The 25,402-nt window shown below is 35.8% G+C and overlaps 1 protein-coding gene across 1 annotated transcript in view; it reads right to left on the bottom strand.

Annotated features, from left to right (window-relative positions):
• Window positions 1-25,402, bottom strand: part of LOC149788944 (E3 ubiquitin-protein ligase RNF123-like) — a 173,108-nt gene that overhangs the window by 89,506 nt on the left and 58,200 nt on the right. Inside the window, exons 20-26 of the mRNA XM_089975088.1 lie at window positions 21,935-22,006; window positions 19,310-19,436; window positions 15,955-16,056; window positions 12,068-12,139; window positions 8,498-8,607; window positions 7,408-7,491; window positions 2,806-2,913 (exon numbers count right to left, since the gene is read on the bottom strand). Coding sequence (XP_089831214.1) covers window positions 2,806-2,913; window positions 7,408-7,491; window positions 8,498-8,607; window positions 12,068-12,139; window positions 15,955-16,056; window positions 19,310-19,436; window positions 21,935-22,006 — 675 coding nt within the window. The remainder of the gene's footprint in view (window positions 1-2,805; window positions 2,914-7,407; window positions 7,492-8,497; window positions 8,608-12,067; window positions 12,140-15,954; window positions 16,057-19,309; window positions 19,437-21,934; window positions 22,007-25,402) is intronic.

The following is a 25,402-nucleotide window of genomic DNA, read 5'->3' on the forward strand; positions in this document are numbered from 1 at the left end:
CATGTATAGCTTTTCTTCGACCCAAGGTCATAATACCTATCACTGATGACACCACCTCAGAAAATATAAAACCAGGAGGAAGAAGTTTGGGGATTTAGTCCCCCCTTGCCTTCTATGATAATTAGCCACAGTGGAGTTGCTGGATAGAATGAGTATGACCCTTCCATGTAACATCTCCAGCCACCAATAAAATGCTACACATATAGAATTCATCTCTTCAATAGTGCTATGCAACAGTCATTCCTGAGGAGGCCACAATCCACTGGCTCGTGAAAATGATGGCAGAAAGTTGGCATTCCAGCCTGCTATAATGGCATCTATACAAAACAGGATTCCAGGAAAACAGATCTGCTAGAAAACACCTGCTGTAAGCCTGGTGTGTTTATCCCATTAACTGAGAAATCTGAACTGTAGAATCATGTCCCAACCAGTCACATTATCCTGACACCAGGCCAACCAATCCTAACACTAACCTCTTAATTCTGAGCACCAAGCAAGGCAGGTGCTAGTGCCATCTTTTTTAAGTCTTTGGTATCACTCGGCTGGTGTTCCACCTGCAACCTACCGCATCCAAGGCGGATGCTCTAACCACTTAGGCCACCGAAACGGTTTGTTGACCATGTAGACAGAAATCCCTGACACGGAGGTGGCACTTAAGCGCCACAAATTTTTTTCCATAATATGTATTAAAACGCTGGAACTATTGCTCAAATGAAAGGGAACTGGCACATACCGAGTCCCTGAATGAGACTAGTCTAAGTTTCTGAATAGTGACGACAAGATTTTCAACATGGCTGTTGTGGTGGGTAAATTGGACATAAGATTGGCACCATTATCATTTAGGACCAACTAGACATCATAAACCCCATGAAAATATGACCATTCATTTAGGAGTAGTTGTAACATTTTCATGATGGCCACTGTGGTGGCCATACTGTATGTCAGAGCAGAATTGTTTTTATTTAGGACTCCAATGGTCATATGACTTTCCATTCAGTAGGAGTAGCAATAACAATATCTTCAAGATGGCTGCTGTGGTGGCCATATTTGATGTCATATCAGTACCAATTTCATTTAGGACCAACTAGACATCCTAAGTCTTCTGGTGAAAACCCCCATGTTGATATGACTTTCCATTCAGAAGTAGTAGCCATAACAAGATTTTCAAAATTACTGCTAGGGACACCATAGTGGATGTCTCAGCAGCATAATTTTCATTTAGGACCAAATGAACAATGTTTGTAAAGGTTAATGGGAATCATCCAAATAGTTTAGGGGTAGAGGTGATAGCAAGCTTATGCTAATGGATGAATGGACATTGGACAATAGGCAATACATGCTAATGGATGGATGGACATTTGACGATAGGCAATACATGCTAATGGATGGATGGACATTGGACAATAGGCAATACATGATGGACAATAGACATCAGATCACCATGCTTTTCCAGTCTATGACCAGCAGAGTTACAAACTGGGCCTGAAAAGTTGAAGCTTTCAAAATGCACATCTATATGTAATAGGCAATTCACCAACCAACTGCATCCAATTATACATAGGAATCACAGAGCTATGCTGCTTAAAGCAATATTCCATGCAAATACAACAGTAATTTTCAAAGGCCATAACTCTAACTCTAACTAAATAGAGCCAATATGACAAAATCAATAAAATGCAGTCAATGTTTATGAGGCAACATACACACTAAATTGTATCTGAATATGTTTTATGGTTCCTGAGGAAATGCTGGTTACAAGGATCTGCTGTTGCAGAGAAGTAATATTGATGGAAAAAGAGAAAGAAACGTTGTTGTTGTTGTTGTTGTTATAGGGTTTAACACCACTTTCAGCACAAGATAGGCTATAGATGGCAGCCATTATAAATGGTGAAGGAAGAACCCAGGAAAAAACCACTGACCATGAGAAGCTACTGGCAAGCTTTCTCACGTACCCACATTGGCTGAGCCCTGAGACATGAATGCAGAAAGATGAGAGATCCAAGTGATCTGTAACGGTGAGCACTATAGACCACTAGGCCACTCCAATAGAAAGGTAAAGGCATTAACTGTGAATTTATTGTTGTTGTTGTTGTAGGGTTTAACGCCATTTTCAGCACAAGATAGGCTATACATGGTGGCCAGTATAATTGGTGGAGGAAGAACCCGGGAAAACCACGGGAAAAACCACCGACCCACGAGAAGCTACTGGCAGGCTTTCTCATGTATCCACGTTAGCCAAGCCTGAGACTCGAACTCACAAAGACAGAGGTGAGATGGCAATGATCCGGAATGGTGAGCGCTTTAGACCACTCGGCCACTCGGGGCCCCAAACTGTGAATTTATTTCATGTTTGTCAATTTTTCTGGTTTTGCAAAGCATAATATATTATTTCTAGTATTCAAGGTGCACAAGCAAACATACAAAATACAGCATTTCAGACATATCTGCATATGATACAAAGAGGCATGATCAACTGTGAGCCGTTGATTTCTGGAGTAAAAAATATATCAATACACAAAAATTATCAATTAAGTTTAACAGGAGAATATGTTTTTAGCAATTCTGATTGCTTGGTCTCCACTTCTATTCCTCTTTCCATACGCTGAAAATGCACTGCCCATATGTATTACTATGATTTTTGTATTACTCCAAAAGTAAAATTTGTTTAGAATTTACATTTCAAAAAGCACAATGCTGTATGACAAAAACAACAATTAGTTAATTTCAACTCAAAATGCTTAACAAATTAACCATGATATTAATAAACTGTGATTCAATCTTCTATGAGATACACAGTTGCTGTACCTTAGAGTAAATGACTGCAATGACCCAGGCCATTTGGCGTGCCTGCTCTGTGATTTTCTCCAGGAACACTACCCTTGCTCTCTCCAACTCCATCTTTACCTCACTCAGCTGTAAAATATACAAGTGAAGCATATTTATCATTTTTTATATATAAAAAAAATACAATCACATTTTGCTAAGACTCATAAAATTTGGCTAGAAAGTAAAACATTTAACATTAAGCTTACTGTAAACAATTTTAACACTGACCTAATAGGGTGTGTGCCTTTCTGGGGATGCCTAAACTTACCTGTCACTATATATCCAGGATTTTGCTGATTTGTCACTCAACTCTATACACACATATCTTCACCTGATTTACTTCATATATGGAACAATTTATACACATACTTGTGTATCATCACATACTCCCCTTATGACAGTATTTTTCATAACAATGGTGGGGTCATAAGGTCAAGAATGATAATGTACAAGGTTTTGGTTTAAGTTTTTCTTCACTTATATATTCAATTCACTTCAGGTCTAGAATATAACATCAACGCACATTGACCTAACAAATTTTACTACTGCTTCAACCCCCAAATCAAGCCACTGTGTGGGGTTATCTAATCACCATGTAGGAAAAGTTTTGATTATAATTTCAATTTCATCTCTTGCATTTTAATTAACTATTTACTTCCTGCTGCAAACCTGATCTTGGGTCATATGCCTGGTTGGGGTAAAGGGACATTTGAGATGTTGACAGCTATCTCATGGGGAATAGATTATCTTTCTTAAATCAAATCACTTTTTTATATGGACTGGATCTAATAAAACATACATGGCCACCCTTTCTACAATAAACAGAGCTGACAAAACACAACACAGCTTACCTGCATACTATACCAGTATTTGATGAAGACCAAATTATCCTACCTCCTATGAAGTAATAGCTTGCAGGGCAATTACTTTTTTATAATATTTTTCATCAAAAAGGTTTTCATTATAAACTCCAGCTGTCGACATTTCAGACATAAGTCTGTATATCAATTTTAACAAACTGCGAAAGCTGGTGAATGGGATACAAAACACAGTATTCTCTAAATGTGATTTACTGTATAACTATTCACCATGATGATCAATAAACTGGCATACACATGCACCTGTAAAATAAACACTACACAACACTATGATTTTAAACACAAACTCTGAGAATCATCAATGAAGCATCACATTTAGGTTGTAGTGACTGACTTTTGGAATGATGAATCATAAAGTATCCATATTACATTGATTAAATGATTGTGGATAATGGCATGCCAGCACTGAAAACCTATATAGCATGCTTGAGATATTGACCTTAAGGCATAGCTCAAGGTCATGGATGTATGAAATATGGCTCATAGTGAACTACTTTAGATGTGATGATCAAGTTCTTAGTATAATGGATCCAATGACAAAGCAAAATGACTGTACATGAAAAACTGTATGACATACTAACTAAATGTCCAAGGTGTATGATAGCACTGATAAAAAGCATTGAAACGTGCAAAGTAAGTCATTATTAAGTACTTCTGGCATGACAGTCTAGTTTTCTCCAAGCTGGATCCACACACTAAACTACATGACCCTACAAGTGACAGTGTTTGAAAAATTCACCTAAAGTGATGCAAATTAACCAAGAAATGATGGAGAGAACAGACAGATGGATGGATGGGTAGCAGTTTATGCCCCTTTCACATTTATTTTGGATCTTACAAAAATGGCTTGTGTCTTTTGAAAGCAATATAAAAGTTAGCAATAGGGTAACAGGAAAAGGGATTTCAAAACTTTGACCAGAAAGAGCAAACATAAAACAAAAACCGTAATCTCATGCTTTTCACTATGAATTGTAATAAAAATCAGTAAATGTTTATTAAACTAACAAGTAAACTCCTGATAATGTTTATAGATGAAATAAGTGAAATTAAAATTCACAGTTCCTGCATACACAACACATTAAACACCAACTTTAACCAGAATCTGCACTAATTCAGTTGGCAGAGCATCAGACTTTTCTTCCTAGGGTTATGGGTTTGATGCCCACCCAGGACAGCCTTGTTTACTGTCTCAGGGTGTTCTAGAGAAAGGCACTTAGTTCCCATTTCCTCCACATAATATAGCCAATTTTGTGCAACAAGAATCATTGAAACCAACAGAAACAAACAAAAAGCCTATAATGTGTGTGTGTGTCATTTGGATTGTTAATGAAGCTTTAACAATTTTTCAGTTATATCGATATGATGTCTGCAGTGTGGCAGTTTATAGTGATGTCTAGCACTGGGGCCTCTTGCTGCAGACATGTATCATCCTGTCCCACCCAGTCACATTATTCTGACACAAGGTCAACCAGTCCTAACACTAACCTCTTAATGCTGAGCGCCAAACGATGCAGCTGTTAGTATCATTTTTATAAGTCTTTGGTATGACTCAGCTGAGGTTCAAACCCACAACCTCCCACATCCAAGGTGGATGCTCTAACCACTAAGCCAACAGAGTGGTCCCAATAATGTGTAAACAATGCCATTAAAACCAACAAAAACAAATAAAAATCAAAAAGCCATTTTAACCTACCACTTATCTATGACAAACCTTAAAAGCAAACATTAAACTCCTAAATTTGAAAACTTTCATCTAAAACTTTTCCGCATACATTTCGAAATTTCAACCTCATAATTTTTCACATAAATTCACAAAAATGTAAATACAAAATCTGTAAAACTGGATAATCAAATGCATTAAATATGGGCAAAACACATGCTATTTAACAAACAGATGTGAAACTAAAATGTATAGTTCCTTCCAAAAAGTTAAATGAAAAACTTTAAGCACAAACTTTAACCTAAAACTTCTTCCCATACAATGCCAAAAATGTATGTAAAACTAGGTAAAAGTGCATTGAATACAGCCAGTCATGTGTTATGTAACAGACAGAAGTAAAACTCGAAGAGTTCCTTTATACAAACAAAAATCAAAACCTTTCACTTGCTAATGAGAGTAGACCTTAAATGCAAACTTGTGTGCATGCGATTTAAATTTTGAATATAGCTTTTTTTTAAATTCAGTCACATTGCTGTAATGTCTGCAGTGTGGTAGTTTATAGTGATGTTTAGCACTGGGGCCTCATGCACAAACATGCAGCAGTCATATTAACCTGACATCAGGCTGACCAATCCTAACATTGATCTCTTAATGCTCAGCATCAAGTGAGGCAGCTGCTAGTACCATTTTTATTAATCTTGTTATGACTTGGCCAGGGTTCGAACCCATTACCTCCTGCATCCGAGGCGAATGACTTTTGGAGTGTTCATAAGCATGGCCCATAAGATGTAAGATTACTTCATCAATAAGTATAGCTGTCAATCATAATCCAACTCACCCAAGAATGCAATAATATAAGCTCATGTACCAAATCTAATTAACATGGCCTCATGAGTGTACACAAGTGTTTTGACTCTATGTTCTTTAACTAAGTAACAGAAAAGAGCAAAAACCAATAAGTTTTGTAAAAGTCAACAAATAATTTATTTAATTGAATAACAAATAAAAATTTAAAAAGAACTTACAGTATTGTGAATTATATCCCAAATAGTCCCAAAAGTATTATCACAGGTCCAAATGTAGAGTTTGACTTGAATTCCAGTGGTGTTCCAAATAAATTCCAATACTGAATGTGTTGATGTGCCTTTAGTCTCAAATGTTCTAATGTGCCAATGGTCTGGAATGTAGCCATGTGTTAGCAGTCATTTGATGTACCACAATAATATAATCCAAAATGCCCTTGTCTGAATCCACTATAATTCCAATATAATTATTTATTCCAAGAAATATTAATGAGCACTTTGATATTTCCAGTGAATAATTTAAATAAATAAATCCACCCAAACTAAAAACTGAACACAACAATAAGACTGATTCCACTTCAGATGTTAAGGAAGGAATGAGTAATTTTTCAAGTAAACAACATTGATATAAAAAGCTAAGACACATCAACAGAGCCAGGATGTATGTCCGTCTCCTTTCTAAAACATTCAAAGCAAGTCATCAACAAATTAGGAATTTCCAAATGAAAAACTGATGTTTACTTCCATTAATAATAACCTGAATAATTAATGTTCAAAACCTTAAATACAAACATTATTCTTCTGTCAGCATATGCTGATGACGATGATGCCAATGATGCTGAGATTAAAATGTAAGCTCCATATCAGTGAGCTGAAAATATTGCTTTATAAAACATGTAATCTCTCATAACAGGGATAAAGTTAAAATATACTATTTTCAGGTAGAACAAGGTGGCCTTATAAAAGGGATGACCATTCTTAAGATGGGCTTCTAAAGGGACCACTGTACTGCACATAGTCCACAAACAAAATTTTTTATTAGGACTATTAAGTATAATATGTATGTTCTAACGTGTTCTGTTCTTGTGGAGTGAAAAACTGTATATTATAAAAACGGAAACATGAACTTGTACTGTTATGTTTGCTTTAAGGAACAAAGAGTAAAAGTACATTCCTTTGAAAACCTTGCAGGAAATCTGAAGCAAGAATTATTTAATATAACATATTTTATAAATTATACCTCAGTGGGGCATAGCTTTAGTTTCTTCTCAGTGTCCTCTAAAGACAACACATATTCCATCAGATTGTCCCTTAATGTACTCATCTGGAATATAAGAAATAATAATAAAAAATTAACACTGTTACAAGTTGAATCACATTTGACAAAATTTCCACACATATTTCATCAGACTGTCCCATAATGTACTCATTCAAATATAAGAAATAATTAAACAAATTATGGTTGTTACAATGCAAGCTGAATCACATTTGACAAAATCTCCAGTCATTGCAATGATCTGTAGTTAATTTTGAATCATAAAATCTTAATAAAATAATCGGCACGAAAATTAACAATCTTGATAGATTTGTTGTTGTTGCTGCATTTAATGCCATTTTTCAGTAAACATCATAGACTGTCACAAGGCAGAACAATATTTTATAACAAATAACAATAAACACAGTGATACTAGTAAAGTTATTGCTGCTCCATAAAATTTTTAACAATATGATGATATATGCATAGGGTTTCATGGCACATAAGCACAATGATGGCTATACAGCACCACATATGTTTAGGTATCCCCCCAATAAACACACAAAATAAATATTTCTGGTTTGGTTTTGTGGAGTTTAACATAATTTTTCAGCACATGATCAGGATATGCATGGAATCCGCTATATTTGCTGGAAGAAAACCCAGGAAGAACAACCAACCCAGAAAATTGTACTGGCAAGCTTTCTCACATAGCCAAGGTTAGTTGAGCCAAGACTTGAACTCGTAGACAGAGGTTAGATGCAACGATACAAGCAAAAAAGGTAAAATCCTTTGAACAGTTAAGTCCAATTTAAAAATAAAAATTGCATTAATTACAAAGTTGCAAGACCTTCTCGGCTTGAACACCATCAATGAGCATATACCATGGCAAAAAAGGTTGTCTTCATTAGCAGCCTCTTAGTATCAGCTAAGCCAAACCTACAATATTCAAGTTATTAATTGACATCAAAAAGAAACTTAAAATAGCTCTGAATAATATGCAAGATCTTACATAAAGATATGTGAAATGCAGATCATTCAAATGATCCTTATCCCTCAGAACATTTTACAGTACCTTGCCCAGCTGTTTGTGAGAAGCAATGTGGTAGAGGAGGGCCACTCCATCAAGAAGTTCCATTAGTGAATTTCCACTGGGCATCTCAGTCTCAGGGTATTCAAGCAATTCTGATAAAATAAAAACACAAATAATATTAACAATATGGGATAATAAGCCTTTGTCTCTCCAGCATCTCACCCCTACCCCCATTATGTAGTCTACAGTCTATTGCAAAATAAAGTCATAGCAGACTCTTGAAGGTGTATATAAGGAGAGAACTTAGCATCAGATTCAATCCTATTTTCTGATTCTTATTTCATATGTGAAAATCAGTCTGCAGATGTGTTTGAAATTATGTTTTGATAATTTGAGAGGAGACATTTGTTAGGATTATTCATCGGAATTATAAAGTGTTCATTAGAAAGGAACATTATTATGGGACTAGTGTGAATTATTCAAAAGAGGTCTGGACAATGCCATTGTGATACATACATTCGAGGATCTGAAATTCATTTGGAACATTCAATTCTTTTGGACTTGAACAGAACTTTCTACGATTATTTCGGATTCAATTCATAACACTACGTTCCTCTAGCATTTTCATTTGATAATTTTCATAATTAAATTATTTGTTAAGTTTTACAAAGCTGGTTGTTTTTGCTTCTCTGTGTTACTTAGTTTTTGACCATAGAATCATAACAATGTAATCTAATTAGGCACTGCTGGTGAGTTCCTCCCTCTCAAATTCTTGATTTAGGAACATGATGTAATTAGACAACACAATATATGCAGCTTGCTCTCGAGGACACATTGTGCAGGTGGCCACAACACTCCCTACCATTTACATGTATCTTCTTATCTACCTCCAAGTATCAGTACACCTTCTTTCATACTTGGTGTCTGTATAAATTGTACAGACCACTTATTAAAATGTTTCTTCAATAAACAGCATAACCTATTTCAGACATTTTCCTACATCCATGAGGTCACCTGAAGCACATATTCATTGCTAATTATGTGCCTGTCTTAAGGTTTCACTTTATACTGTTTGGTTCCATTCTGGATGGAGTAAGTTGTTTTTGCTGTGGGGTTTAATGTCATTTTTCAGTACACAATAGGCAACAGGAAAAGCCGGGAAGAACTACTGATCCACGATAAGCTACTGGCAAACTTTCTCACATACCGGATGGAGTAAGTAATGTTTTTTATCAGGCTTCTGTATTAATGCATGCATAATCTATATCTACTTAATGTACACACATAAAGACCATAGAAACATCTTTGGAAAATTTCTATTTTATTGTTTCATTCTATTTTGGGCAGTATAGTATTTACATATGGTTGGGGATTAACTCCACAATTAGGCCAGTTGCAGTAGCCTACAATCAGGAGTTATGACCCCTTGAGCTAATTCAGTATTAATAAACCATAATGTTTCTTGTTATTAAGTTTTAGTATAAGATTTTAATATAAATAGTTTAAAAAATCTCTTTCTCACATATGTTTCATAAATATTGTCTTTATCACATAATGCCTTATTTTAAACAGTAAAGCTTTAGTACCTCAATTTTAAATTTTCCCTACCTTGGACAATAACACAATGGCTACATGTCAGCTTATATAATGTTTGGAAAAAATATATCATCTAAAACATGACTGTCACTGAGATTTTTGTGCACATAAACTGTGACAACCACCCTTCCAAAAGACCCATGGACTGGAAGCCAAATAAGTTACCCCTTTAGTAAAATCTTAATGCATGGACATCTGAGGTACAAAGCTCAGTCAATTTCTAATAGTTGTGTGGATATTAATTAACAAATGAAAGATACCACAATATTCATAATGCTAAAACCTACAGAACAAATGATTTATGAAAAAAGAAAAGATAAAGCATTCTGTCTTTTACCAAAATTTCCAACTGCAATGTTAAATCATAGTTTCCAGACAAATACGTTTCAAGTTAAGGGCATACACTGATAAAATATAACTATGCATTGACTAACAAACAAGTATCACATGAGTTGTATGTCTTGCCTGATAACTATTTTAGGACTTGAAGTAGTAGTGATGTGCTGTCTTATTTACAATTTGCTCTGCAGTGAAATAAACAGAAAAAATTATGTTGGAAAATCAAAGTTTAGGGAAGATGGGCATAAAGGGGCCATAACACTTCTAAATACTGATAAGTGATGCTGGAAATAAACTAATTCAAGGTCTCATCTGAAGCCACATGCCAAATCTGGTTCAAATCCAACAAAATTTGAGAAGGTTATCTTGAAAAAACACAAAGTTTGGACATCAAGCAATCAGGGCACCATAACTCTTTTAAGTGAGAAGACTAAACTAAGGTAAGGTATATGAGAGTCTATGAGACAACATTCATACCATATTCCATTGAAATAAACTGAATGGTTTTTTCAGTGCTGCTGGTTACAAGCAGCATTGCATGTGCAAGTAGCATTCCATTTGATGGTATGAAGTTAATTACCAAGGGCAATGACTCTATCCAAATTGGAATTAATGAAACAAAATTCATAAAAACAGATAAAGGTCTTGAGACAATGTATTAACCAAACTCTATTAAAATATGCATAATTGTTCCCAAGTTATACTGTTACAATGACTGCTGTTGTCAAGATCATGTAATACTGGTGGAAAAAGGGCAAGAACTCCACAAAAAGTGAGCTGAAATGGTAACGCCTTCACAAGGCACATCAACATTTCACCAACCAAATGGCATCTAATTATACAAAGGGTTGCAGAGCTATGCTGGCTATATGCAAAATTCCATGTGATGATATGAATTGTCAATAGTCATAATAGTCATAATTTAATTCCAAAAAGAGAGCTGATGACAAAACCCCAAAAGCACTACAAGATCTACAAGACAATTTACACACCAGACTGCATTGAACAATTTCTAATCCATACTGGCTACTGGGATCTGCTGTTGTCGAGATATAATACTGATCACAGAAAATGGCAATAACTCCATCAAGCCTGGATCTAAAATAAATGACACCTTTCATAGGAATATTAAATGGCACTTCACTTATCAAATGGCATTCAATTAATGTGTAATGGTTCCAGTGTTATAGTGCTTATAAGCTGTGTGATTGGATGGACTCATGGAGAGACAGATTGACAAAAAAAATAAATTACTATGGGTTTCACACATTTCAATGTGGGACCCTAAAAAATACCATTGCATTCGACTTTCAAAAATTCAGAAACAAAATATGAATGTTAACCATAATGCTTTTAACTTAACCCCAAGAAAGATAATACATTTATCTTGGTATTTGCTTTTAAAACATCAACAGAAAATTTAAAATCTTTTCTTTTTACTGCATTTGCACTGTTAGAGGAGACAGTGGTAGATTGCATTCCTAGGGCATACATATCCCAATCAACAGCTAACTTAGATCACACAAATTGTTGGATATTATTTTAACAGTAATCTATCTACCTTTGCTTTGGTTAATATAGCTTATATCTACCAATTACCAATTTGCTATGTAAACATTTTCATACTGTATGCAGCCCTATGTTAGTCCTATCAAAAGATGACAAAACCTCCCTCACCTTCTTCTGTTTTATGGACCCTGATGACTTGACCATCCTTGATCTCTATGCCCTGAGCCTTGTTGACTTCCGCTACAATGGAAAGTAAATTTTGTTGCAAATTGTGTTTAACTGAGAAAACTTACATCACATTAATGTTAGGAAATAAAATTTGCTGCCTCTCAAATCCAACTTCCTTGGAAAGATAAGAAACTAGTCTTTCACAGCTATATACCACATAGACAATGGCAAGAAACTCTAACCAATGACACCAGTTTCAAATGAGTGCTATATGGATTAGGATGGTTACATCTGAATGGAATTTTTTGCTCTTGATGGTTTTAAAGACATTATTAACAGAGTACTGGTTATATTATGCAGAGGAAATGGGAGTTATTTGCCTTGTCCAAGAACACAAAAGCAGCTGTCCAAGGCTGGGTATTGAACCTACAACCCCTTGGATTATGAGTATGATGCTCTACCAACTGAGCTCCCCATTTGTGTAGAGGGCTGGGAGAGCTTTAAAGTACTGTGATCATGCAACTATTCTAAGCAATATATATTTACTAAAATATTTTGTTTTCTATGCAGAATACATTTTCTGATCACATTAATGCTAGGATAATACGCAATAGGAGGATTTGCTTTGGCATACAAATTCTGACATGGATACCATTCAAAAGAGACATGACTGAAGTCATGAAGGAGAAACAGTCTGATTAAAGTCGGATCTCCGCTGTCCTACGTGTGAAGATCTAACAACAACCACTTAAGGGTCATGATCTGGTGACCTTTGAATTTGCCAGTGGAAATGCAGCTTTTCGATATCTGTAAGTGAATCAAATTGCTCCACACACATTCATACTCTTCATCCACACTGCTCAGTCTTCCAACGCGAAGATATAAGACTTCATCTGATTCGTTGATAAAATTAGCAATTATGGTAATAACATAGGTTACCAGAACATGATCCTAAGTGGTCGGTGTCAGATCTTCAGGTATAACAATGGAGATCTGATTTTAACCAGATTGGAAGGATAATCTGTTTCTTTAATGAGAAGGCAGGACACCAATGATCATGTGACACATTACATCAACATAGTGGTAATATTAATGGCATTTTCTTACCAAGAAAAAAGTTGTTTGAATCCAATGAAGGCTATAACCCTATGTCCATGAGGAGGTTCTACTATCATAAACTTTCTCTGGTTGTCATCTGGTCCACTAGACTAACCAGGTTCAATTCCATCTTTGCCTGCACGGGAACTATATTACTGCCCTCGCTCAAACCCCTACAGACATGTCTATTTCAATCAGATGCCTTCAAATTTCCAAGAAAATCATGAATTAGAAATTTCCTGATGTCACTACACACTTCATTAGAACTGTACCAATTAGGCATCTTGTATTGCACAGTACTGTACCACTGCCTACCATACAATGTTTTCCAAATCAGAACTGATGAAAGGTAAAACTTAACCGTATAACATATATTAATTATTTATTGTCAATTTAATATGACAGCCATTGATTAAATGTGATAATACAGTAATAATATCAAATAATTTTATGTTCTATTTTCTCATGCACAAAACTTATGTACTTAGGGCAAACAGGTCACCCCATTACCCTCATTAATATATTAATCTTCATGCAAAGTATTTGAAAAAAAACAAAAACACATGGTGCAAGACACTCATTGCACAATACTTCCAGCACATAACAATTATAATCTTTTTCTTGACTTTTTTCTTCCTTTTCTATGAGTGGCATAAGCAGTTAGATTCTACTTGGATAATTATTCAAATTTTCATAAAAGTACAAAACCTGATGACCTTTATAGAGTGAGAAGCAATAATAGTATCTGGTGAATACTTTGTTTTGAATCTGCTAACTAAACTGCAAGGGTACAGGATTATTTTAATTTAGCTGGCAAAAATTGGGTGAGAAAAATAAAGTCTGTCAGTGTTTGTATCAAGACAAGGAAATCCATGTCCAGGGTTAAATTATTTGTCTCCACACTCAGCATAGCCTTGTGAGAATACAAATAACATAACCCCTTGACTAGGATTTCCTTGTCTCCATCCAAACCCAAACATAGATTCTATTAGTCTGGTCAGGGATGGAAAACCTAACCATGGTTGATTGCACTGGTTGAAAGAGGCAGGGATTTTCCTTGAAACATCTATCATCATGTCAGATAAATTGTTCACTAAAGATTTGTCCAATTGTATTCCCCATTAATGGAAAGACAAAGGTTATTTAATTCCTATGTTTGCCTCATAGGAGTGATAGAGGATAGAGGGTTCCATAACTCCATGTATATCAATCTACCAATGTTTTCTCCATTCCCACCTCCCTTTGTTTCATAGAATGACTTGTTTCAAAAATAATTTATTGCATTTTCTTGGATTAATAGCCATTGGACAGGATGAATGGAATTTTTCCCATGCTAAATTCCCAGACAATAATTGCATGTTTTATTTGTCTACAATTCAATAAAGTTACAAATGTATAAATGGCTAAATTCCCAGACAATAATTGCATTTGTTTTATTTGTCTACAATTCAATAAAGTTACAAATGTATAAACGGCTCAAAGAAAAAAACACTCCTTTGAGATGAAACTTCAAAGCATAACTGAATACTTCTTCTGACTGCTGGTCCTTTACAGAAGAAAATGTGCTATTTCAGCAGCTTTATACAATGTATATATATACTGACTTTCTTGGTGAGAACACTAAGGATGCTGATTCATTTAGACAATAAGAATGAAATAACAAGCTTGAACCCAACTAATTTGTACTGAACAAAAAATAAAACAAGCACTGTAATTTTATCAATATTTAATTTACTTGCCAAAAGTTCAGAATATCTGATCATACTTTTTCAGATATCCATTGCGGGTACATGTTTCCTTGTTAATTCTTACTGTTAGTGTTACAGCATTTCTGAAATACATGTAGATGTACCAGGATTTTATTAGCAGCAATTATCTACTTCATCATCTGCATAATTACGTGTTGTGATAAGGGAAGCACTTGTCTTTTTTCAAAATTTACAAAGAGAAATGTGCTTTTCCCCCTCCACCAACCTTCCCCAGGGCTTTGCCCTGGACACACGAAGGGAAATGGGTGGCCCCCTTTATCCCAGGACTACTTTCCAGTATTGTGTTTTTTCCCTAATTTCACCCATGTGTATCCATGTTGGGGGAGGTCCCCCAAACTGCTCCACTTACTTTGGCAACTCACCCTCCAATTTTAAATCTAATGGAAGGCCCTGCAATTAGACATCATAAATGTTTTAGTAAAGAACCCATGCTATGACCATCCACATAGGAGGAGTAGTGATAACAAGATATTCAAGTTGGCCATTATGGTGGCTAAGCAAGTGGTACCATTTTCATTTATGACCGACTAGACAGTGTAAATAGTCTGCTGGTGAAAACCCCATGTCAATATGACTTTTTATTCATAAGAAGTGGCAATAACAAACATTTTAAGATGGCTCCTGTTGTGGCCTTACTGGAAATCAGATCAGAGTCATTTTCATTCCGGATGAACTAGACATCATAAGTTCTTCAGCCAAAACCCTATGTTGACATGACCATCCATTCAGGATAAGTAGCAATATCAAGATTTTCAAGATGGTCACTTTGTCAGCCATACTGAATGCTAGATAGGCACCACTGTCATTTAGGACCAACTAGACATAACAAGAAGTCTTCTTACAAAAAACATTCCTTTAACACTTTAATTGCCATATCAATTCAAAGAAATGTGAGCCAAGTGCCTTCCCCAAGGACCCACAGTGTCAGCTGATCTGGGCTGGCCTTAGCAGTTACCTAACCAGTGGCCTTGGATTAAGAGTGTGATGCTAGCTTCCATTACTTTTTGATATCTATTTTACCTCCAAGCATCTTGTTGAGGTGAGACAATGATCCGCCACATCTCTGGAATTCAAAATAATCCCTGGTGTCTGACCAAAACTCCTGGATGGGCATGAAAGCCTCTGTTGATATAAAAAATAACTATGTATTCTAATGAAATAAACATAAATCAGTTAGTAAAATGAAAATGCAATTGTTCTCCAATCTGAAAGGTACAGAAAAAAACTCACTAGCTAGGTATGGCATGGCACTGATCCAACAATCTTATGTTTTTATTAGTAAACTGCCTTGAGACCAATTTTTGGAATAAGTTATGTCTTTGATAATACTTAACTGTCCATAACATGTAAGGAGAACGTAAGCTACCTCAGCTATTCTGACTGCTTGGGACTGAAGACACATTACCCATGTCTTTTGGCTTGTTTTAGCAATAAAAGTCATAAAACATTCTCTGCTTGTTGAGACAAAAGTCAGATGAGAATGGTCTCCACACGGATGTTGGAATTGGCACCAAAATTCCGTCGTCCATTAGTTAGTACTGGAGTGGAAGTGCATGCTCTTCCAGGGAGATAACTGCAGACTGGGCTATGTAGTGAATGCCCATGTAATGATCATATAAGTACAACTGAAAAAACTGTTTACTCCAACAGCTTGTTTCTATTTGAAATAAATATGCTGCTCATGCGACATCTGAAGAGAAAGGATTTGCACTGTCTTACTCCAGAGTTGACTCTGCATCTTAATGACCTTGAGAATCCAGAGCTGGCAGAAAGGCACATGAATCATGATCATTCCAATTTTGTGGAAAGGCACTGGCTGCCTAGGCTTTCAGGACTGGGACTGGTAAGATAAAGAATGGGAATTTAAAATTCTACCTAGGCATAACGAGGTCTCCTCACTGAATCCTAACCCTTTGATCATTTTGTCAAGTAGGCAAAGTTCTGGCAACCACTGGGATAGGAGGATCATCATAAGGACCTCACTGATAACTGCCCAAAACAAGAAAATCCATGCCCCATCAGGAAAGTCATTAATAACCTGCCCAAAACAAGAAGACTCAGGTCCCATCAAGAAAGTCATTAATAAGCTGCCCAAAACAAGAAGATACATACCACATCAGGAAAGTCATTAATAACCTGCCCAAAACAAAAAGATCGATGTCTCATCAGCAAAGTCATTAATAAACTGCCCAAAACAAGAAAATCCATGCCCCATCAGGAAAGTCATTAATAACCTGCCCAAAACAAGAAAATCCATGCCACATCAGAAAAGTCATTAATAAAATGCCCAAAACAAGAAAATCCATGCCCCATCAGGAAAGTCATTAATAACCTGCCCAAAACGAGAAGATCCATGAACCATCAGGAAAGTCATTAATAAACTGCCCAAAACAACAAGATCGATGTCTCATCAGCAAAGTCATTAATAAACTGCCCAAAACAACAAGATCCCTGTCCCATCAGCAAAGTCATTAATAAACTGCCCAAAACAAGATCCATGTCCCATCATTGGAGTCATTAATAAACTGCCCAAAACAACAAGATCCCTGTCCCATCTGGAAAGTCATTAATAAACTGCCCAAAACAAGAAGATCCATGTCCCATCAGGAAATTCATAATAAACTGCCCAAAACAAGAAAATCCATGTCCCATCAGGGGAGTCATAAATTAACTGCACAAAACAACGGATCCATGCCCCATCAGGAAAGTCATTAATAAACTGCCCAAAAAAAGATCCATGTCCCATCAAGAAAGTCATTAATAAACTGCCCAAAACAAGAAGATCCATGTCCCATCAGGAAAGTCATTAATAAACTGCCCAAAAGAAGAAGATCCATGTCCCATCTGGAAAGTCATTAATAAACTGCCCATAGTAAGAAGATACATGTCTCATCAGGAAAGTCATTAATAAACTGCCCAAAAGATGAAGAGCCATGTCTCATCAGGAAAGTCATTAATAAACTGCCCAAAAAAGAAGATCCATGTCTCATGCTGAGAATACAGACCATCATACCCAATTTTGGTGACACTGGGCACAAGTCAAAATGGTGCTGGATTTGCAGTGGATGAGGTACAAGGACAGCAGATATCTGGTACAATATTCCAACACCATATATCCTGAATAGGGGTCTACATGCAGTGACAGGTTGTCCAGGACTGGTCCATGTGGGCCACCGAACCTTGTTGATATAGCCCATTAGTCTGTTCCTTGGTGGTATGGCAGTGAGAAATGAATGGCCAAATAGGTGACAATGTTGCTACAATTTTAGAGGGACAGTGCTGTGGCAAAGAATTCAAAGTCTTTTTCCTTATCAATCACTTCTTGGCATCAAGTAATTTGTGGCAAGACATCAATGGAATCCAATGAAGACTGCTTTCTAGCTCTCTTTCTAGCCAAGACAGCTGTTTCACAGGAAGCATCAGGCTGGATGATTATCTTCAACCAGCTTAAGTCTTTCACATGCCCCACATTTAACCCTGCCCACTGCTACATGTAATTTAGAAAAACAAAACAATGCCATATACAAATGAAATTAGTCAAATATCACAACAGGCTTACAGCAATGTTTACAATAAGAAATAGACTAAATGGCAGAAACAAATTAAAGGAATGGTATAGTTACTGAAAATAAATAATCACTTACTTAGAATAAAAGGCAATGAAGGTCAATTACTGGGATATACTGTAAGTAATACATATCTTTGTAGGTAATTAGGATAGTACTGTTTAGCTTATCATGCTATAAAACTGAACATCGAGTGTTACACATTCAGCTATGATGAGGACTGAGCAAAATTCATGAATCCTTCCATCTGAGGGGAGAAAATTCTCATCCAACTTGATAAGCTAAACTGTCCAAGCTTTCTTTATGGCTAAAACAAGCCTCAAGCCATGATTATAGTTTTGTTTACGTCAAACGGGGCTGGATTTGGAAGAAAGTGTATCTACTAATATATTATTATCAGGTAATGATTTTGAAGAAAAAATACATGTAACATAAATGTCCTGCAGTTTGAAGTTAGCGGTGACTGAAATGTAAGACTTATTTTAGGCAAGAGTGTTGTATTTACTGACAAGCACTCATACACAAAGATTCATTAATTTATAACCACCAGTTTGCAGAAACATACTAATACAAAGCACAAGACAGGTTATGCAGACTGACTGCTGGATGGATCATGATAAAATCTATATATCTCTTCCACATTGGTTTTGGAGCACATAAAAGTTTCAAATTAATTCCTAATTCCTTTAATATGTAAGGTCAACAATGTATCGTCTCTTATTTTGCCTTAGGATGATTTAGCAATCAGTTTGAATTACAAAGTTTAAAAAAGATTCATTATTGTGCCTATCCTTGTGCATGGTCCTTACCTGAGCTATTCACAAACCGTACTGGATCTTCTTTTCTAAAATCATCCCAGAAGTACCGCAAAACCTTGACCATTCTATGGAAGAAGCACAGACCAACTGGCAGGGGGCAAGTGTTAAACTCGTGTATCTGGAAAGACAAGATTCCGAGTGTTTCATTGGATTCAGTATCTAAACAGCATTCCTTTTATTCATTAATTTCAATAAAAAAAGTATTAGCTTTACTAATATTCTTTAGAATTAGTAAATTCTGCATATTTGTAGTTATCATTTTGTGAATTATTCTTTATTGTGTGTGTGATTTGGATTTGTGATGTAGCTTTAACCATTTTTGAATCATATCACTACGATGTCTGCAGTGTGGCAGTTTAGACTGGGCCATCATGCCGCAGACATGTAGCATATGTCCCAACCAGTCACATTATCCTGACACCATGCTGACCATTCCTAACACTAAACTCTTAATACTGAATGCCAAGCGAGGCAGCTGTCGGTACCATTTTTTTAATAAGTCTTTGGTAGGACTTGGCCGGGGATCGAACCCACAACCTCCCGCATCTGAGGTGGACACTCTAACCACTAGGCCACCTGAGCGGTCTTATTCTTTAATAATAAGTAGATGATTTGCAAAGGACATTATATGATTGTATAGTAAATATGCTAAAAAAGTCAAGAATACTATAATCTTTAACATAAGTGAACAACAAAACATAATCAATATGTTAACATAATCTTTAATTGTATTTATCATACAAACCATTAGAAATATTAATTTCCATACTATGTCACTGTTGGGAAAATAACATATTTGTGCAGTTTGTTTATGTGTCTGGTTATAGAAACACAAACCAACCAAACAGTAAAAACCTGAATAAACTGTAACATCATTACCATTTCTACTTGCTTATAAGTCAAGTCCAAATGCAAACAATATAAACTTTGACCTCTCATCACATAATGCATCAGTACATCTGGGTCTATGTAGGTTGTTTGGAGTAATCAGTAAAACAAACAACACAGACCCTAATCTGCTAGCTCTTTACAGTTGGACATGACTTGGTGGCAGCGGTGGGGATGTGGGGGAAGAAAATAAACAAGTTGTCAATCAAACATATAGTAATAATTTCAGTTTATGTAAATTAAATATATTTTTTACTGGTGGAATTTGTACACTTCAATCTTTGAAACAATAACTTATTTTAAAAGGAAATAAAGATATTATGCTACTTGTAAATACATATTACTGATCTATCACTACACTGTCATCATGTTTAAATTGATTTAAAATTGTGAAAAATCTCAGCCTCTTGAAGAAATAAATCCTATGATTAAATTTTATTTTAATAACAAAGGAGACTTGTATACTTGTTTACTATTGATGTACATGATGAGGGTATAATGGTATCTATGTTGGGTTGGGAGATGAGGGGTTACATATGTCTTTTGTGAGTCTCTGATAAGCCAAAGACAATTAATATAACTTCAAGACTGGGATTTCCTTCCCATTGAGCCAACTCCTATACTAAATGATTTTTCTCACCCAGTTAGTTAAACTTATAATTCATTAATTAGTCATATATCAGTTCATTTTAATTCTATCGTTAATTGTTGACATACGTTATGAAATTCTCAAGCCAAAGGTCAATTATAAATACTGCATAATGCTGAAACCTGACAGCATATGCGTTTCATGCAAGATGAAAGACAAGCGACCCATGACAACAGACCCAAGACAACTGACTAGAGATAACAAAACAAAAAAAAAGTGTTTTTGTGACTTTCTATAAATAATGGTTAAATCAAACAGCTTCCTTTTGATGCAAACCTCAAAACAGGAAACAACCTACTACATATGCAAATTACATGCATATAAAACCACTATTAAAAAATTGTTGAACAGTTTGAGATAACTGAAGTAAAGAAGAGTTAAAGGTTGCTGAAATTAATGCATTTTAAAAAAATAATAAAAAATAAAAAAGAGAATGTGGCGAAAAGTTCAAATAGAGGCAGAGCTTTGGCCCAAAAATATGTATTTGATGGCGGCATATCAGCATCACTAGTCCTATTAAAAGTCATCTATGCCAAGGTACTTTTGCCAAATTTGGCCAAAAACGGTATAAATGTTTCATAATAAATAATGGCTGTCATATTTTAGGTGATTCATCTTCATGCATAAATGTGAAAGGAATTCATGTTATTATGATTTCTTTCAAATTTGGTAAAATTCCATCAAGTAGCTTTTTAGAAGTTATCAAAAGTTCATATAATTTTAGCAACAGCAGCCATATTTGATGGCAGAATGGCATCATCTGAACAAACTTAAAAGACCCTTCATGCCAGGATAAAATCCATTAGCTTTGGTAAAATTCTGTTCCTGAGATAAAGCCATTTAAAGGATTTACTTTTTTGTAAAATGTGTTCAATGAACACATATGCCCCACCAGTGCTCAAACTGACCTAAACACAAAACTTAAAGTTAAAACTTATGGAGGTAACACTATCGTGATACATGATTTAATACTCCTTCTGCCATGATATATATACCTTCTTGTTATTTCTGAAGAAGCATTCATAGCTAGATGACTTTCAAAACCAACTGGTGCAAAAGAAAACAAAATGGGAACTTACTCTTGACATGCCAGTATTATCCTTCAGGAACAGTCTAAACTTTTCAATGAACACCACTCGTGTTGTCTTTCCCTAAAATGTAAAACAACATAATCACATATTAATAGAAACTGAAAAAAAACAGCATTTAGCAAATTTAAATGTCAATAAAAATTCTTTGCATATTGTTTTTAAAAAAAATTCTGTAATGAAACAAAAATTGGTAAATCACATTTGCAAACTTCCATCTGGTTTGAATAAAAAAAGAAAATTAATTCCTCTAGAACTATTGCTTGTTGTTGTTGAGTTTAATTATAGTGGCGTGCGCACAATTGTGCATGTGCCACTTTTTTCTGACTGCACCGCAGCCTGCTACTTGTTCCTGGGGAAGGGGATGGTGCCACCTCCCCCAGGCTTTTATGGGTTCAAGGAACCCTGATAGTTTGGCCTCAATCTGTGGGTCCATAAAGGTCCCTACAGTTGAATGGTTGGCTGTCATTAGTGGGAAGGAGAGCTTAGGAACGGTCCTGCTTGCTTTACATTGCTGGTTTCTTCTTGCATTTGCCTGGTGTTTCTTGTGATTTTTTTCGATTTTTTTTTGTTCTTCAAAATGTTCTAAAAAGGGAAGGGTGGGGAATGTTCTATGCTGTTTATAGAGGTTCTTAGTAGAAATCATGTATGAAGAGATTTTCAAGGTTATTATGGTATTACTACTTGAGGTGTTTAGGGTGTGTTTTCTACGTTATGTTATTTATAAGTTTTTAGATATTACCTCTTTAAGTTATTTATTAATTAATGTTTTTAGAGATTGAATGTTATTTATACTTTATTTAGCAAGAGACCAGAGTCCTAGCCGATTGTACGGTTCATTAAGGACATCTAGGACCGGAATCCTAGCTGATTACTCGGTTCGTTAAGGACATCTAGGACATCCAATTTTGCAGTTTCCTTAGTTTTTTATAGGTGCTTCGTAAGTGAATTATTTATTAATACTTTTATAAAATTGAAAGATATGTTATGGGTTTTTATGTGGTGGCTTCAAAATTTATTTAGCTAGTTACTGGGTCTTTTGGTTTTGTGGGGATAGTAATTATATTTTGTTCCTAAGTCCTGCTGAGTCTATGAATTGATTTATATTTTTATATGCTAATTGTTTATTTTTATTAGAGTCCATAAGTAACTCTGGGTATGTGTGTGGTGATCCAATCTCTTTTTGATTTTTGATAAATATTTTCCGAGCGGGTTGATATTTTGGGCATATATTGAACATGTGGTGTAGATCTTCGGTGGTGTGGCAGTTAAAGCAGTTAATGGTTGCTGGTTTGGGTCCTATAAACCTTCCAAAACTGCTTGCTAGTTTAGTTTTTCCAGTTATTATCCTGTTTATGGTTTTCCGTTTTAAATAGGTACCCTTAGGTAACTGTATGTTCCTATCTACGTTTTTTTGGGTTTCATGGTGCTTTTTACCTTTTGTGGAGGAGTTCCAAAAATCTTGCCATGTTTGGTCTATATATGTTTATGTGAAGCTTATTGCTTCTGTAGAGCTATAATTAAGCTTGATAGAGTTTTGATCTCCTAGTTTGGTTTTTGCAACTTTGTCTGCTGTTTCATTGCCAGAGATTCCAATGTGCGACGGCATCCACGAGCTCAACTAATTGATGTGCTGTGGTGATATCGTCGATTAATTGGCATGCTCTGTCGAGGAATTGTTCCCTAGAGAGTGTATTGCGATTTTGGATCAATTTGATAACGCTTAGGGAATCGCTTATAATGACTGCTTTAGGTATTTGGTTGTCTTTGATCCATTGTAGTGATTCAAGTATAGCCCAGAATTCAGTGGTGTAAATGGAGCAATAATCTAGTAATCTGGATCCCGTTTGTATATTGAATTCAGGGATGACTATTGCTGCTGCTGTTCTTGGTAGGTTGTTTGTTTTTGATCCTTCGGTATATATTTTAACATAGTCCGGGTATTTTTGGTTGATTTCGTTTACCAGTACAGGTTTTAGTAAGTTTTCTTGTCCTTCTTTATTGCCTAATTTGGTAGCTTCAATGTTAATCCTTGGTGGTTTTTGTAACCATGGTGATTTGTTCTGGTCTGTATTGTTTGTTACCTGTTTTTTTAGTAGAGGTATCTTTTCTCTTAGTTCAAGGATTACTTTGCCACTTGGTGTGATGGGTATGATTTTGGGTTTGAAGACAACTTTAAACTTGTTTATAGCTATTTTGGTGGGATGGTTGTCTGGGTGGGTATCTAATCGAATGGAGTATCGGAGGAGCAGTTCTTGCCTACGTAATTTTAAGGGTAGTTCTCCTGTTAGTGTTTGTAGTTCTTCTAATGATGTTGAGGGGAGTGTTCCTGTGCATAATAGTAAGGCTTTTCTCTGGATAGTGTCAAGTTTTTGTAGTAAAGGTTGCTTAGCCGAGTTATATGCTTGGCAACCGTAATCCAGTTTTGATCTAATTAGGCTTTTATATATCGTGAGGAGGGTTTCCTGGTTGGATCCCCAGTCAGTCCCTGTGATGTTCCTGAATAAATTGAGATCTTTGTTACAATTCTGGGTGAGTTGTTCAATGTGCTATTTCCATGTGAGGTGGTTGTCAAAGAACATTCCTAGGAATTTTACTACTGTTACGTATTTGATTAACTGATTTTGTATATAGAAGTTTGGATAGACTAGGTTGTTATTTCGTTTGGGGGTGAATATGACTGCCACAGTTTTTTCATGAGATATTTTGAAACCCCATTTGTCCGCCCATCTCCCTATGTTGTCTAGGCTCTGCTGGATTTCTTTAACTACTGTGTTATTGGCAGATAAGTGCATCGTAAAGGACTCCATTCACTACAATTTGCTCCATAGAACCTTATACAGAGGTGTGTTTGTGTGTGGTGTTTAGATTTTTAACATGGCTTTAATGTTTTGTTCATATTGCTATGATGTCTGCAGTGTGGCAGTTTATAGTGATGTCTAGCATGTGGCATCATGTCCCACCCATTCACGTTATCCTGACACCAGGCTGACCAGTCCTAACAGTAACCTCGTAATGCTGAGTGCCAAGCGAGGCAGCTATTAGTACCATTTTAATAAGACTTTGGTATGACATGGCCAGAGCTCAAATTCATGACCTCCTGCATCTGAGGTGGATGCTCATCCTGCATCCAAGGCAGATGTTCTAACCATTTCGGCCACTGGAGTGGTCATATAGAAGTTGTGTTGGGAAGTCTAAGTTATGGATATATGGCCATTCGGGAGTAATGGCTTCTAAATGTTGATGAGATTCTCAAAATGCAACCCTACAAGATCTCTCCACATACAAGCAACATCCAGTGTAAAAATGAAAACATGTAGTTGACTTACAAACATATGCTAAACAATGAGCATCACTTTGTACAAATGGAGTAGACAAAACTAAACCCACATAAGGCAAATTGAAGTGCATGAGCCAGTGTTCATACCAAATCGCTCCAGAGAATGCTCAATGGTTCTT

Source organism: Sinohyriopsis cumingii, chromosome 11, assembly GCF_028554795.1.
Source record: "Sinohyriopsis cumingii isolate HCF-2022 chromosome 11, ASM2855479v2, whole genome shotgun sequence".
Classification (NCBI taxonomy): Eukaryota; Metazoa; Mollusca; class Bivalvia; order Unionida; family Unionidae; genus Sinohyriopsis; species Sinohyriopsis cumingii.